This window comes from Drosophila virilis, chromosome 5, assembly GCF_030788295.1.
Source record: "Drosophila virilis strain 15010-1051.87 chromosome 5, Dvir_AGI_RSII-ME, whole genome shotgun sequence".
In the NCBI taxonomy this organism is placed as follows: Eukaryota; Metazoa; Arthropoda; class Insecta; order Diptera; family Drosophilidae; genus Drosophila; species Drosophila virilis.
In genome coordinates, this window is record NC_091547.1 from 10,002,056 (window position 1) to 10,017,363 (window position 15,308).

Genomic DNA, 15,308 nt, shown 5'->3' on the forward strand with positions numbered 1-15,308 from the left:
CTATCAATGCGAAATCAAATTAAAATGCCAATCCTTTTGACACACACACACACACACATACACACACGCACACGCGCGCACACACATTCAGCCATTGTTGTCGTTCTTGTGCTTGTTCTTGTTGTTGGTGTCGCTGTGACCCGGCTACCATTCGGAACAACATTCACGCCATGATCATTATGAGCATCATCATCGTCATTTGCGTCATCTTTCTCAACCTCATCTGAGCTCAGTCAACAGCTGCCTCATTGTAGTCGCTTACCTCTTATAAGTATGTATAATATACCTTATACTCATATTTGTGCTGATTCCCATTCTTTGCCCAAGACGAGTTACTTTTTTACTTTATTTATTACGTTTTGGTTCCTTTATGTAGGCCCAGGCAAGCGTTTGCCTCAAGTGTGCGTACACAATGTGTGCCTCTTAATTAGCTGACAAGTTTTGCTTATGCCAAAGTTTTCCAGTTTTTCAACTTCACATAGTCTTAAAGCCATCGTAACTAAAGCTCTTAAGGCATTTTAAATATTCGAAAGTTATGACGACTGGCTTATGCAATATTTATGGCTTGTCGACTTTTATAAGAGTGAATGTATTTAAATATTTATAAATTGCCTACAATTTAGTTGGTCAGATTACTTCTAAATAATCTGAAATCTGTGCGAAGTGCTGCGTAGCACGAAAAGCTGGCACAAATAACACAGCTATTGAAAGCTAACAATTTGAATGTTTAAGCGGGCTTTTAAATGTCATCATATTTCACGTGCTTTTTTAGAAGCTGAGCTTGAGACAATTTTATTTGCTTTAAAATATACATTTCTTTAAAAGTTTGCTTGTGTAAATTAAATTAAATAAAGTCAAGTCAAGTCAAGTCCTTGCTTATATATTAATATATCTTAATCAGAACCCTTGCAAATCGCAGCATGCTGTATAATCTAAATTAATAAATAAGTTAACATAATTGCAGTTAAATTTAACTCTTAATTAAATACCACTTGCTGTTGTGTTTTACTTGCAAATTATTATTATTACAGATTACCTTATGATTGATAAAAATCAATTTATTAATTAGTTAACATACGAGTTAATCGCATATTTCAAGGAAAACTTAATAGTTATGTTAACGCATCAAATTGAAATTAATTATACTTTGAAGTGGAATTATCCACCATCAATCATCAATTGTATAACTGGCACAATTTCGTACACAAATACTTGGCCATTCAATACGCCATGAAATGTCAAGCTCAGGCATATTGAAATTCAAATTGATCAAAGGCCGCAAAAACAATACAAATAAATAAATGTGGCTGACATAGAAAAAGGCCCAGCACGGCGCTCAAAAGCAGCTGTGCATGCAAAATATTATTTTCAATTTTCCGCTGTAATCAAATATAAATGCATACAAAGCAAATAAAAAGACAATTGGAAATGCTGGACTGAAAGTTACGCTATATACCATATTTTCAACAATTAATATGCTAATGCTTAGATTAAATTAAAGTATCACAAAAAGTTATTTAAAAAGTTAACGAAAACAAAAATTGGGAGAGTTACGATGGAAATCCATACTCTATATATAAAGTCAAGCTCTAGTAAGCAACTTTTTATTGTAAACGCTTTAGCAACAATTTAATGGGTAGAAGGTATAGGAAAAAAAAGGACAGACTTTTCACACTTCAGCGAACGATTGTGGACTTTCGCAAAAAACAGATGAAATTTTATGTTTTTAATTTGGCCAATTCGAGTATATTTCTGCCACGTCGCAAGCGACATTGATGAATTATTTATTATTCACATTTATTTACTTAACACTTGTGTGTGCGTGTGTTTCACTATGCGTGTGTATGCCAACTAAATCAAAAGTTCTCTTTTCGTGTCCACAATTAAATTGGGTACATCAAATTGCTGTGGGGGGGTTGGCTCTATACTTTTGGGTTTAAGAGAGAGAAAGCTTTGATTGTTGGTGAAGTGTGCTGGTGCGGAGTGTGGGGCAATCAATACGGATTTTTAATGAAGAAATAAAGTGGCCATTTTCATGTTGTGCTGTGTCGTAAAAATTGTCTACATTTTTATTGCGCATCTTCATTTTTCGGTTGGGCGGCAAGAGCGCATTTTTACGGCACGCCTCATCACGAGGACAAAGAAATGACCTGTGTCCTGTACGCACACACACACACCGACACACACACATACACACACGCGCTTATTGAACGTGCCCTAAACGCCTCTGTTGAGCTGGAAAATATGCCCTTTTGTGGCCAGCTAACAACAGCAGGAGGCACAGTTGGAGCTCGCACAAGTGTTTATTTCGGCATTTTGCTTTATATTCGCAATACACCGCAAAACCCCTTGCCATTCTATCAGCACTTGTGTGTGCGTGTGTGTGTGTGTGTGTGTACTTCAACTCACTCAACCCAATGCAAGACAAAAGCCAGCGCGTCACAAGTCTTTGCTTTTGGCCAAGTTTTTGTGCCCTAATGATTATTGGGCTCATTTTTTTCTTCCCTTTTTTTCGGCCATTGTTCGTGTCGGCTTGTTGGAATGCTGAAAATGCTGCCATTGTTTGTTTTTCTTTCCTTTTTTTTTTGTTCGATTTTGCAATGGGCGTGAAATCATTTAAGACATCGGTACGCAGTCCGCTGACAGAGCTAACTGACCCAGCGGAACATTCTGTGTGCGGCTGATAAGCTGCATTTAGGTTTATTTAACTGTTTTGCTAATTTTACACGTTTTATGGGCATAGCCAGGATTTTTTGGTATGAATTCTAACATATTTGATCAATCCCCCAACGCCTTACTTTCCCGGATTTCGGGAAGACTTTCCAACTCGCCCTCTTTTTCGCTTACTCACTAAGTTTTTGTGATCCTTTTCCTTTCATTTTCATTTAACCTTTTCTTCTTTTTCCACATTTCTGCTGCTCTCTCTCTCTCTCTCTCAGGCCATCTTGTTATTTCTTATACCTTCATTTAATTTTTATCATTCATATGAATTTAAGATAATCGCAGAGAAAGGCCTCTTGCTTGTGCTAACCTTTCACCGTTTTAGCATCGCTGTTCTCTGCGATTCTCATAATTTCAAGCTCGTTCACTTTTGGATATTCATATTTGGATTTCCCAAAAGAATGCTCCCATTGTACCTGGTAAAGGAACGTCAATTAACGCAATTTATTATTGTATTTACTGACAATTTGTGGTTATTTCGCAATTATTGCCGTTTTTCTTGAACTTAAACACATATTTATTATTATTGATTAGTTGTCATCGGCTATTTTATGGTTTAATTGATAGGATCGACTTCATGGTGCAATTTTGTGGCGTTTTAGTACCTTTGTCTGACTAGTTCGCAAGGCTGTCTGTTTTGAAGCCAATTTTGACTTTGATAGTGTGCTGCAATACTCTATGCATTCCTCTGAGCTGTAGCCTGGTTGACAAGATTGGGTGATCCTGCATTCGCCCTCATGCCACACCCAAACTGGACGTAATGGCTGGCACAAGAGGCGATCCTTATCTCTTAACTGGCACATATCAGGAGTCGTCGAATTCTGCTGGGTCCCCCGCAGCAAAACCAAACCCAAAAAGGCATAAACAACCCAACCTTTTCTCATGATACTGTCTAAGAGGTACTAAATATGTTTGGTTTTCCTATTGATTTTGTGTTCCGTCTCCAGCGAAGTCTACCGAAGCTGTTGCTAAAAGCGTGTAATTTAATTTATTACGGTTAGGTAAGATATTTAGATATTTTTACTTTCATTAGTTTTATTTAGTTTTAGACAACTTCAGGAAGGGCATTGGTAATCTTTTTTCTTGTGCATACTCCCCACATTTTTAATGTCGCTTCATTTTGTCTAACTTCCTTCCATCTTTCTCCATTTCTCGCTTTGGCCTCCGTATTCTACTTTTCCTCTCTCCCGCACTTTAGCTTAGTTATGAGAATTGCATAGAAAGGCAGTGCATGAATTTCACATGTGTATTCTCCCCACACGTTTAATGTCATTCTTCTATGCGATTCTCAAAAAATGAGTAGCTATAGTTGCAAGTATGTTTACACGGTTTCATACAACTGATATTAAAAATCCATTTATTCTAGTTTTTATTGACAATTTATCGTTTTATCTGCATGGCTTCTGTGGTGCGCGGTCTCCTTGTTCTTATACTGCTACCGCTTTGAATATTGATAGCTGTCTTTGCTGACACCGTTGTAGCCTTTGTGGAACAGTGTTTTTTGCACTCCTCTTCTGTGTAGCCCTTGGTGCACGTAAGCCCCATTATGCATCTGCCTTCGCGCATTACCCACACTGATCCCAAAGGTTCGCATAATGAGCGTGCGTACGGAAAGATTTTTATGTTAAGATTGCAACGGTCTACATTGTTCTCTATTCTGGACAATTTCGTTAAATATATTTTTATCTTTGTACATTTTATTTACTAACCTCGCCTCAAAGCAACCTGCTGCAGCAAAGCAAAGCCCGTGAGCGCACATAAAATCCAGCGCGATCTCATCTTATAATGTACCTCGAATGCATTAAAAACTGAATTGCAACGTTTTTAACTCTTAAAGTTTCAGCCAGCTGTTTCTGAGTGCGTGAAATTGTTTCGTTCAGGATATTTATATAATGCCAAAATTCCAAAGACAAGCTGAAAATTTGTAGAGTCGGACTCTTTATCAATAATTTCTTCAGAACAACAGCAGAAAGTTATTTATTTCAGTTTCCTTGCAATTGATTCCGATAATTGATTGCGACGCATAGAAAAGTCAAGTACAACTTTAAGTAGCATTTAAAGCTGCGCTACTGATCATTTAAGTTCGCCCCACTTAGATAACTATTAAGACTTCATTTATTACACTTTGCGCACTTGAATCGCTTAGCTCTAGCACCGAAATGTGCGGAGTGAAAAGCTCTGGGAAATTATAAAGCTATTAAAGACGGACAGAGTTTGCCTAATTAACAAAATGTGCAGAGTGTCTCAGGCTCTCAGCTAGCTAATGAACATATAAAGTATTCGGTTTTTAAAATACCCCGTAATTAACATACTTGAGTAGCTCTTTGGTAAAAACCTTCAGCCTGTGAGAACTTCTTTAAAATAAACTTCTCGTTACTAACAAAGCTTTCAAAAGCACGTTAAAGCAAAGCTTTTTAAGCTGGCAGCTTTTACTGATTAACGCTGCCTCACCATATGTTTGGGCAGCAACATTTTACAGCTTTGAACGGAAAGCTAAAGTAAAGTTCAAAACAATAATTAATGAAGACAATTAGAGCACTTAAAGCTTTAATAAGCTTTAGATATAAAGCCTCAAATGTGCTTTTTATTTATATTTAAAATAAATTGAATATAATAAATCCAAGTAAAGAGTATAAGCTGAGGCTTAATCTCTTATACTTTTTCCAGGGCATCTCATTTGCGGTTTATCCAGCTAAAATGCCATTTCAAATTGTTGTATTGACTTTCTCCTCTTGCCGCTCTATTTGACTTGCCCTCTCTCTCGCTCTGTTTTACTGACCGTCTGGGACGCGGATTGGTAATTAAGTTTGGGACCACCGCCGCGACGATGTCTTAAGTAAATTTATGTAAATTTCGATTAATTTATTTTTTGACACAAATTCCCCATCCATCCATTCGATTATGGGCTGCCTCATTAAGTGCTGAGAGTCTTGTCATTAGGCAAAATAATTGCTAACTAATTGCACAAATACTCCTTGTTTGTTGGTGATGACAAGCGAATCGCTGGTTTGGAATGCATTTAATGCCTGATTGCAACCTGATCAATCAATGCCAAACATTTTTCATTCTTCTGCATTTATTTTTGGCTCTTTGCCCAATTGATTTTCCTGCCAGCTGCTATGTGGCTAACTAAATGAACTGTGTGTGCGACGGCTTAAATGACAAACAGGAATTGCATTGAGGCTTTCGGCAAGAATTTCCACTCATTTCCGTGTTGGCTTCTTGCTATCTTTTGTTTTTTTTTTTTTTTTTTGAAGGAATATCGTTTTAAAGAAGCCAAAACTGCTCTCAAATGCTCTTCATATTTCAATTTCCGGTTCGCAATACAGAACTTGTAAGCAGCTGTCCAGCAATGCCCTAAATCTGCAGCTATTTCATCTCTCTAGTTCTCTCTATTTTTGTCTTTATCTATCTCTGTCTTGTTGTGTGGCGCTTAAATTTGATTGATGCTGCCGGAAGTTGATTTTGCTTTGCAGTTGCTCCATGTGTGCCCTGGGGGCACATGTCGTTTTGATTTGGTTTTTCCATACCCTGTACTCAAAAGCCAATGCCAAGTAGGCTGTATTAAGCTTTTCAATGATACAGTCGCAGCAACCAACTGTCGACTAAAGCAGCTGCGGTCTATTGGCTCTCGATAACAGGTCGATATCAATTCAGACGAATATTTTTTTATATCTTTTATACTTTATTACGTTCATATGTCAATACATTAAGGGATATTCTAAAAATTGTCGATAGCATTAATTGTATTAGCTATCGATTATAATTACCATCGATAGTTTGTAGCACACAAAAATAAGCATAAATTGTAGGGTATTTCTTAGTCGAGCACTTCGATTGTATTTATGTTTGACTTTTGGCTTTTTGCATGCACATTTTATATGTATGCATGTAGTGTAATGACATTGAATGAGAGCAGCTCCCAAAATCACAGCACACACACACAGTTACACACACACTCTCGCACACACACACACACAGTCGCATGCATAGTGCTTAAATCAAAATGCTTTACGTTTTCAATTCTGTTGCATAATTCATGCTGCTTCCATATCAAATGCAACAACAAATGCAACGCAACAACAACAACAATAGGCAAATGCTTTGTTCCTATGACTGAAATGCAAAATTATGCGCCAAAACAACAGCAACAACATCAACAATAACAGCAACAACAACTATAAATAACGCGCGCGCCAAAAACCAACATTTGGAAAATTGAGAATTTCTGATTGCGACTACAAAAAGAAAAAAAAAAAACAGAAAAAAAACTCGTTTGGCCTGCTTCGCTGCACAACATCCTGCTACACCCAACCCGACCCCAATTCTTCAACTCAACCACGCCCCCAGCCCGCCCCGTTAACAAACGCCCCGCAGAATGTCAATGTTCTTCTTTCGCTTGCATAATCTCCAGCGCGCCGAGGAGAACAAACGCAAGAAGCGCGCCGAACAGCAGCGTCAACAGCAACGCCAGCGGCGCGGCGCCAAGGTCTTCAAATGTGTCAGCGATTCCACTGGCCACCTGACCCTGGCGCCCTCGCGCCTCTTCGAGCGGACGCCAATGAGTCCATCCGACAGTCTGGACGAGATTGCGCTGCAGATACCAAGGTGAGTTAACATTGAGTGTGCCGCGCCTCAGGCTGTGTATTTGTGTGTGTGAGTATTATGAGTAGATTGTTGAAGCTCAGCAATACTTAAACACCAATACACACACACATACAGACAGACTGCCACACACAACCAGCTCAGTTACTTGTGTGCAATTGAAGAACCTTTTGCCCTGCGCGACCTGTGATTGTTTTGCTTTCTTTACCTGTGCTCCGGGGCAACCAGCCAGCCAGGCAGGCACACAGTGGCTCACAATCGTATACAACCAAACATCATTTGTGCTTTGGCTTATATAACATAATAATAAGTATATAACTTAACCATTATTCTATTGTGTGATATACGTGGAAATCTGTGAACGTGATTTGTTACAAAATATATGTGGAAAGCTTTCGAAGAGCATAGCTTAAACCCAAATACCCTAACCATTAGAATATACTCACAAGGGTGTGACAGAGAAATCTTTAATTAAAGCAGCAATTAATTGAGAAGCGAAGCCAATATGTTTTTCCTTATTTAAATTGAACTTCATCATAAAACACAATTTATTAGACAATTCAATAACATATCAATTCCTTAAAATTTGAAATGATTGGCATCTTTTTGGTGAAATAGGTTTCGGAATGTTTATACTATACATTTTTCTAGAGAATTTGGTAAAATTTAAATTAATTAAATGAGTCAAATGAAAAGTGTTAGCATAATTACAATACTCATACCCTTTAATATAAGGCGAAGCAACTGTCAGTGTTGATTTTCTACGTTTACAGTAAAGGCTCAGAAATTCAAAGCGCAAATAAATAAAAATCCTTTTAGATCTCTTACTTTTATTTAGCGCTGATTGAATATTCTTTAAAAATTCCCTTCGTCTTTTAGCGGGACATGTCATCTACAAATTTATTATTAATGCACCATTTAATTAATAATGAATTTAAGACCAAAAATGGTGAAATGAAAAAGGAAAAGTGAATGGGATTACCCTGTTAAGGGTTTGAAAATGTTGTGTTGAAAGAAATAAAATTAATTTTATGTTCTAAATAAATCGAGTTCAGCTTGCGAAAAGATAATTAATATGAATACCAGTGCTAACAATGCTTAAAAATAACTTACGGCATCTTTCAATCTTTTGCAACACTTTAAAAACTGTACACGTTTCTATAAATAGTAATGTGCTAATTAATTTTGTCACACTTTCTAGAATCAATTCTAAGCCGGATTTGCCAAACTTGTGAGGGAGTCGCAGCACAAAGGACCACTCAGTTCTTGTCTGTTGAACATTTTTCACACTGTTCAAAGCGGGCCTATGTCTATTCATGCCAAATTTAGAGGAAAAAATAGAAGCATAGTAATAGTAATTTATTAATTAATTGAATTTAGTTTTCCATACAATAAATAGAATCATGTCAATTATTTGAAAACAGTAAAACTCTTGTCAACTGAATGTTAGAGTATGCGCAGCATCGACTTGTCACATTAATTTTTTATTGTCTGCTTAATTTTGGGCTCTGTCAAATGATGCCCTCTTAATATGTTGCCCAAAGCAGTTGGCCCACATGTAAGTGTGTGGCAAAAACAGACGCGACTTGTGACATTTTGACGTGCCACAATTGTCAAATGAAATTATAATGCGACCCAAAAAAAAAAAAAAAAAACAGTGGCTGATGGCATCAGTTTGATATACTTAACTGCGTTGAGGGCCTTTTCCAAAAAAGGCCACAATTTGGGATTTAAGGCTTAAACGAACTTTTTGGGTCGATCTCTTTGATGGCAGTCGAATTGCGTCAATTGGCAAGCACTCGGCCAAAGTTGTCTTTGATGGCTAATGAATTATTTGAAAGAATTTAAAGTACTCTAAGTAGGCCCTTGCTTTTTGGCTTACACATTTGAGCATTGGAGGAACTGTATTAAAAATAAATTCAGTTTGCTCTAATCAGCTAAACGTATCAAATCTTTCGTTTAAATTTCTTCAAAATTATCAGTCTGAATTAGACACTGTTCGGGACCATTTTTATATAAATATTTCAATTCCAAGATGTTTATGTGGTGTGAGCGCATCTCAGCAACTTTGGCCGGAGTTGTGGTGGGCCTTTGGTACGGCCACACCTTCCCGTCTGAGGATGACAAAAAGCCAAAGGACAACAAGAAGAAATAATACAATTTCGCTAGTCAGGCTGATGTCACGATAGTTCCAAAAAATGAATACCATTCACTTAGTTATATCGCAATGGGTATATATTTTATACCCGGAACCAATTACAATTGGTTAAAAGGTAATAAAGGTTTTGCGCGAACGCGGTTAGCTCGTCCGATTGAATAAAGTTTTGAGGCGATCGAGCCATGTTATTCTCTCCGTCCGTCCTTGTCCCGAAAAACTTTCAATTTAGCTGCTTTGTAGCTTTTAATTAAAGAAAATTATATAAGCTAGATAGATTATTAAAGTGCAGCTAAGCCAAAGACTTAATTGAGCGGTCCTTAAAGCAAGGGCCTTTCAGCAAAAATGGCAATATGGATGTGACAAAAAATAATGATTTGCTCATCCAACACGTTAGCCGGGCAAGATACGTCAATCGATGGAGATATACTATCCGAAATTAAGTGAAAAATTCAGTCCCACTCTGACAGTCAAAACATAAACATTATCAAGAATATTACTAAATATGAAAGAGATGCGCCGATCCTGTAGACCACAACCATCGCTGATTTCGCGACTGAATTGCAAACCATGTAATCGGGTTCTGTTCTTCATCGCCGGCGTTGGAAGTGGTGTATACTACATCCGGCATAAGGAGCAGATAGCCGAGGAGCTCAGGAATGTCGAAGAGGGCAGCAAGAAGAAGGATAAGGGCAAGTAATGTTTGGAATGGATTTCTAATGGGGACACTCTAATTGCCACACAAATCAAACTCAGCTACTTTACACCAAATGAATTGAATGACGATCTAATACAGCTGAAGATAGTGCAAGTCGTAACAAGGATGATGTAACGTCTGCCTAACTCTAGCCCTATTGTACGACCTTCAAGGCGCCATATAGCATAGCACTTGGAATGAAATCCCCAGACATAAACAATCGCGGACCCGACCAGGAATGGACACCGGGCAAATAACAGGACATGAATATTACAAATTATATAGTAAATAATATTGGGCTTTTGATTCGAAAAAATATTCAATTTCATGTGTAAAACACCAAGCCTAAAATTCATTTATATTAATATAATGTGTACAATTATACCAAACCCATTGAAATAAAAGAATCTTTAAATAATATTTCTTTGTATTAAATTTAATTTGTTATTTCCATTTTTATTTTTTGAACTATGAATTTTATAATAATTTGTTACTGCTAATTTTGGGCCACACAATTAAAGCGTCTTCTACACCTGATTTTCTAGTTTCTCTTGTCTCCATTTTCTGTAATTGGAATTTAGGGTTAGAACAACAATTTAACGGTTTTCGTTGCTCCGTATTAGTAATTTCTGCTATTTAGCTTAGATGGTCTAGGTTAGGTTCGCTTTGTTACTTCTGTTCTTTCTTCTTTTCCTGTTCCTTTGCCCGTTTTTCTTGTTCTTTCTTGTCCTTTTCTTGCTGCTCCTTTGACTTCTTTTCCTGTTCTTTCCTCTCTTTTTCTCTCTGCTCCTTCTCCTGTTTCTCTTTCTTCTCTCTTTCCTTACGCTCCTTCTCTTTTTGTTTGGGGTCCTTCTTTGCTTCTTCTCTTTCCTTTCTGGCCTCTTCCTTCAACGCGTTAAACCAAACACCAATGCCAGCCCCAACAATAAAGAAGAAAAGTCTATTGCAGGCCGTACAGTTAAGCCTCGTGAACAGCGACGGTGGAGGGCGACAAGTCGGACGTGGGGATGGCGGTGGTCTGCATGATGGATTGGGGCAACCCGAGGATCCAGATCCAGATCCCGATCCCGATCCACACTCTTTGTTACACATTTGAAGGCCGGTTCCAAGTTAAATGAAAATTTTGTATAAAAAAAAAAAAACTATAGAAATGAAAAGAACAGGGGAAATTTTGAACAGTATAACGAAATTTTGTGTGTATGACTGCCGGAAAATAATTATGTCGACTGAGCCTGACACAAATCTCTCGTCGAAAACTAGCCTTAGGGATCACAGTTGGCCAATCCTCAAACATCATCATTTTTCGATTTGGCCTAGTGAACGGCTTCTCTTGTTTGCTAAAAACTTGAATACTTTATGAAATTATTAAGTAGTATATCAGCGAAGATTTCCGGCTTTGTCCGGGCAAAGTATTTATTAAATTTCCACTTTATCCGGATGTATTTTTCAAAATATTTGAAACATATTTTCCATAATTGTTATATTGGAGTTTTAAAAGAGTTTTTAATTATCGCCCACACAATCTTTGAACATGGGTCTTTGAAAGTTGCTTTAAAATCTATGAAGTAATGTGAAAAAAATACTATAGTATAGCTTATATATAAGATCAGTTTTACTGTTCTGGTTTCTGGTTTAGTTCTGTGTCGCGTGGTGAATAATAAAGAAATAAAAACAACTATGATGTTTTTTATTAAATATTTGACTGAATGCCATTTGAGTCTTTATTTTTTTTATAAAGCTCGGCAAATAGCTTTGATAACGAACCGAGCGGAATTGTAGCTTTTGCATGTAGAAACTGAAACACACATTTTTCACCCACTTAACGTACTTAAAGAAGGCATAAAACACATCAACATCGATTTATTAAGCTTTAAAAATCAGTTTTAAAGGCATCCGTGTAAAAAGTTTGTAAAATCTGTTTTATATATTTCCACCAATATTCCACTATTGCGGGTGAAATTGCGCAAAAATTGTCATCCTATCATTCACATAAATTAAAATAGGGTGAACTCTGTAGGTGAAGGCTGACAGACAATTATTATATATTGTTATTTTTAAGCTACCTCTATGCCAAACTCTATTATTTTTCTATTACCCAATAACAAGATAAGCATAAAAATGACCTCAGTCAATTTGCTGCCACATTCGTAACTTATTTTGAAACCCACTCTTCAAATTGTTTACTGCTCAAGCATGCCTGAAGTTTTATTTCAGTTTAAAACAGCCTTTCGAGTCTCAAGCATCACATCAAAAAATATATTTTCTAAAAGTGCTTTAGGTTATTTGATTCTCTTTTTTTTTTATATTTTGCGTTTAATTTGAAATTGTTTAAAATGGATTTGGATTGGTTAATTACCTTCGTGTTGGGTTGCGTTCTTGGCTTTGTCGTTGGATTACATTCTTAGGTGTAATCGAAAGAAGAAGTCAAATAACATTTGAGGTAGAGTATATTTTTCCGAACTAGTAGACTTTGCTTTCTACGCATATCTAATATATCGGAACATTCTATTATTTCAAAGGAAGACAACGTTACGGCACACTACATTTGTTGTGCATTTTATTATCCAAAAAGTGATGAAACTGTATTTTAAGTAAGTGCCCAAATAATTGTATGAATCAATATTAAGTATACGTTCTCTATATAGCATACACTAGCCGAATAGTCCAAGAAGTACAGTCATGAGTCACGTTATATCATTCGCACTCGGCATGATAACAGGTTTGATGTTGTGTAAGCAGCGACGTTGCGGTCCTGATAACTGATGGCAACCCATTCAAAATTATACATGAAAAGCTTAACTAAAAATAACATGCAAAATTTTCGTGCAGAGCACATGTACAAATTACAATAAAATTTAATTATGGCTATGTAAGAAACTTAAATGGATAACTTTTCTCAATATAAATTGGCCCAGATTTGCATTTAACTCTTGTTGAAGTTCATTTGCAACGCGTAGTTTAAAGCCTTGTCCACAAGAATATTTAGCCGAGAGTCGATTATATATATCACTTCGGAATATATTTTGGTATTAATCTAATAAAGGGATGCAATCGATCAGCACCTTGTGAGCCCCATTAAGCCAAATACTATGAAAGCAGGGTGAAGTTACAATGTTATGCAGCTAATATGGTATTTACAATGAGGGGCATTTACAGTGAACGGGATCGGATCAAATACTATAGGGGATCAACTGAGTTGTCTCCCAATGTAGGCCCCAGGAGGCACTTCACATCTCACATTGTCTCCTGTGAAAAGAACCCTTCAAACAAAAATTACTTTAACAAATTGCAATTAGTTTCTTTCGTGGCGTATAAATGGAACTACATTTCAGATTTCGAAATTTTATAATCCCTTTCGATCACGGGTTACATCTGCGACACAACGCCAAGCCAAGAAATACGCCAGCGCCAAACGATAGCAGATGTGTCATTTTGTCAAATGCGGAGTAGATGTTATAATTGTTGAAATATTAATATGACGGTTCCGATGCGGCCACAAATTTGATTTGCTTGATTTAATATTCCCCCGTTGTACTAGTGCAATGATTCTTAAATATACGATCGAAAGAAGTCCATGCTTGTTTAGATGTTGAAAAGTAAAAAACCGAAACGTAGAAATGAAACGTTAAGGCGGTTTGGTAACCAAATTTATGTCAATTGAGCAGCAAATAGAACTCCTTTGAAGGCAGCTGGGGCTTACTGTGGGCGCATTTTACAAGTTTATTAGAGATTAAATGAAAGTATTTTTTTCTGCTTTGCACTCACGCGGTGTTTCGCAATAAGATAGCCGCAAATGCCTCCAATAATGAACGTCAGAAAACGCTGCATTATTATAATACAAAAAAAAAAGAACGTTTAGAAAATACGGAAAAAATTTGGAGTTCCACTTAAACTTGGTTGGAGGGAAATGTTGAGTTTGGATTATCGAAACGAAAGTACAGCATTGACGCCTAAGGCAAAAGCCTGCTACGAAACTGAAGCATTTGATCTGGCAAATGCTCAACTTGCCCATATTCTGTACTCAAGGAGTGGACCATTGTATTCCAAGAACTATAAAGTTTAATACATGGTTTAATATGCGCAGTTCCCAGTAGACACAGCTGATGCCAACCGTTATCAACAAGTTTGGTGGGCAACTTGTTTTGTATTCCCTGAAATGAATCGATTATTTGGACCTCAATCTATTCGTGGAAACAGGCCAATAAAATATGTGCAAGTGCTGCAAAAGTTTTCAACTGAATTTCCCCGTGAGAGGCAGCTGGCAAAAACTTTGCGCCGATTTTCATTTAGGGGTGTGAGAACATCTAGGCAGATGGTGTTTTTTTAATTTTTGGCCATCTTTAAGGTTATCTCTCGGTTAATGACTAAGTCAATTAACCTCTGCATAATTCTACAAAATACATGTGGGCTCTGTAACACGACGAGTGTGTGTTAATTAGTACGAAAAGTTTGTTGTTGCTTGAATTAAATTATTGTAAAATGGCTTACAAAATTAACACACACTTGCACACGCACACTCATATGCTTACCTTTCATTATGATTGATTATCGGGGCTGCGGAAAATGATATGATACCGCCCACGGGGCCGTTTAACAAATGAGCTCAGGCGTGGCCTGCCTCAAATCGAAATGAGCTAGTTTGTGGGGCAGCTGTCAGCACTACCGCATTTTAATCAGTCGGTTTTTGGGGCTTATTCACACACACACACACACACACACCCACATCCCTATAAATATTTCATGATTTTCGCCTTGAGAGATGCTCGAGTGGGTTTTGGCATAACTTAGATGGGGCTTTATCTGAACACAAACAAAAGGCGAACACACCCCAACATACATAACATTTATTCAAAAGTCTGCTGGTTGGGTAATTGAATGTGCTCGTAGTTTTGCGGCCCGGACTCAGGTTAAAGGATAAGCGCCTGCGAGATTGCCTACAAAACGAAATGATGGCTGCCAGGCCAAATGATTGATGGCATTGTCAAGCCGAGCCAAAGGTTAAACTGTTTGGCCCTGCTCCCAGCTCGGTTTCCTTAATATACATACATTTATAAAGCCCCGACGACAACAGGTATTGCACTTCTGTGTGAGTCTGACGGTGGTTCTACTCTTTAGCCACAAATTGAAACC

The 15,308-nt window shown here is 37.3% G+C and overlaps 4 protein-coding genes and 1 long non-coding RNA gene across 21 annotated transcripts in view; 3 read left to right on the forward strand and 2 right to left on the reverse strand.

The window, feature by feature from the left end:
- SLO2 (slowpoke 2) overlaps window positions 1-15,308 on the forward strand; it is a 156,946-nt gene that overhangs the window by 98,585 nt on the left and 43,053 nt on the right. For 2 of the 17 annotated variants that reach the window (XM_032435909.2, XM_032435918.2), the window contains exon 3: window positions 7,136-7,329. The exons of 13 other annotated variants lie outside the window; for them this stretch is intronic. In XM_032435909.2, coding sequence (XP_032291800.1) covers window positions 7,136-7,329 — 194 coding nt within the window. Of the gene's footprint in view, window positions 1-6,816; window positions 7,330-15,308 lie in introns of all 17 variants that reach the window. 2 more of the 17 variants (XM_032435912.2, XM_032435920.2) reach the window with 1 other exon arrangement.
- LOC6625232 (uncharacterized) lies at window positions 9,245-10,598 on the forward strand. The gene is made up of 2 exons (XM_070209859.1): window positions 9,245-9,599; window positions 9,879-10,598. The coding sequence occupies exon 1, from the start codon at window positions 9,362-9,364 to the stop codon at window positions 9,479-9,481; it is 120 nt and encodes a 39-aa protein (XP_070065960.1). The 5' UTR covers window positions 9,245-9,361; the 3' UTR covers window positions 9,482-9,599; window positions 9,879-10,598.
- On the forward strand, window positions 9,987-10,598 carry LOC138910837 (uncharacterized). The gene is made up of 2 exons (XM_002050498.4): window positions 9,987-10,177; window positions 10,238-10,598. The coding sequence occupies exons 1-2, from the start codon at window positions 9,987-9,989 to the stop codon at window positions 10,311-10,313; spliced, it is 267 nt and encodes an 88-aa protein (XP_002050534.2). The 3' UTR covers window positions 10,314-10,598.
- LOC116650897 (merozoite surface protein 9) lies at window positions 10,599-11,382 on the reverse strand. Its single transcript, XM_032435927.2, has one exon. The coding sequence runs from the start codon at window positions 11,268-11,270 to the stop codon at window positions 10,848-10,850; it is 423 nt and encodes a 140-aa protein (XP_032291818.1). The 5' UTR covers window positions 11,271-11,382; the 3' UTR covers window positions 10,599-10,847.
- LOC26531191 (uncharacterized) lies at window positions 13,452-14,158 on the reverse strand. The gene is made up of 2 exons (XR_001450298.3): window positions 13,944-14,158; window positions 13,452-13,877 (listed from the first exon to the last, which is right to left on the reverse strand). It is a non-coding gene; the product is annotated as an uncharacterized lncRNA (long non-coding RNA).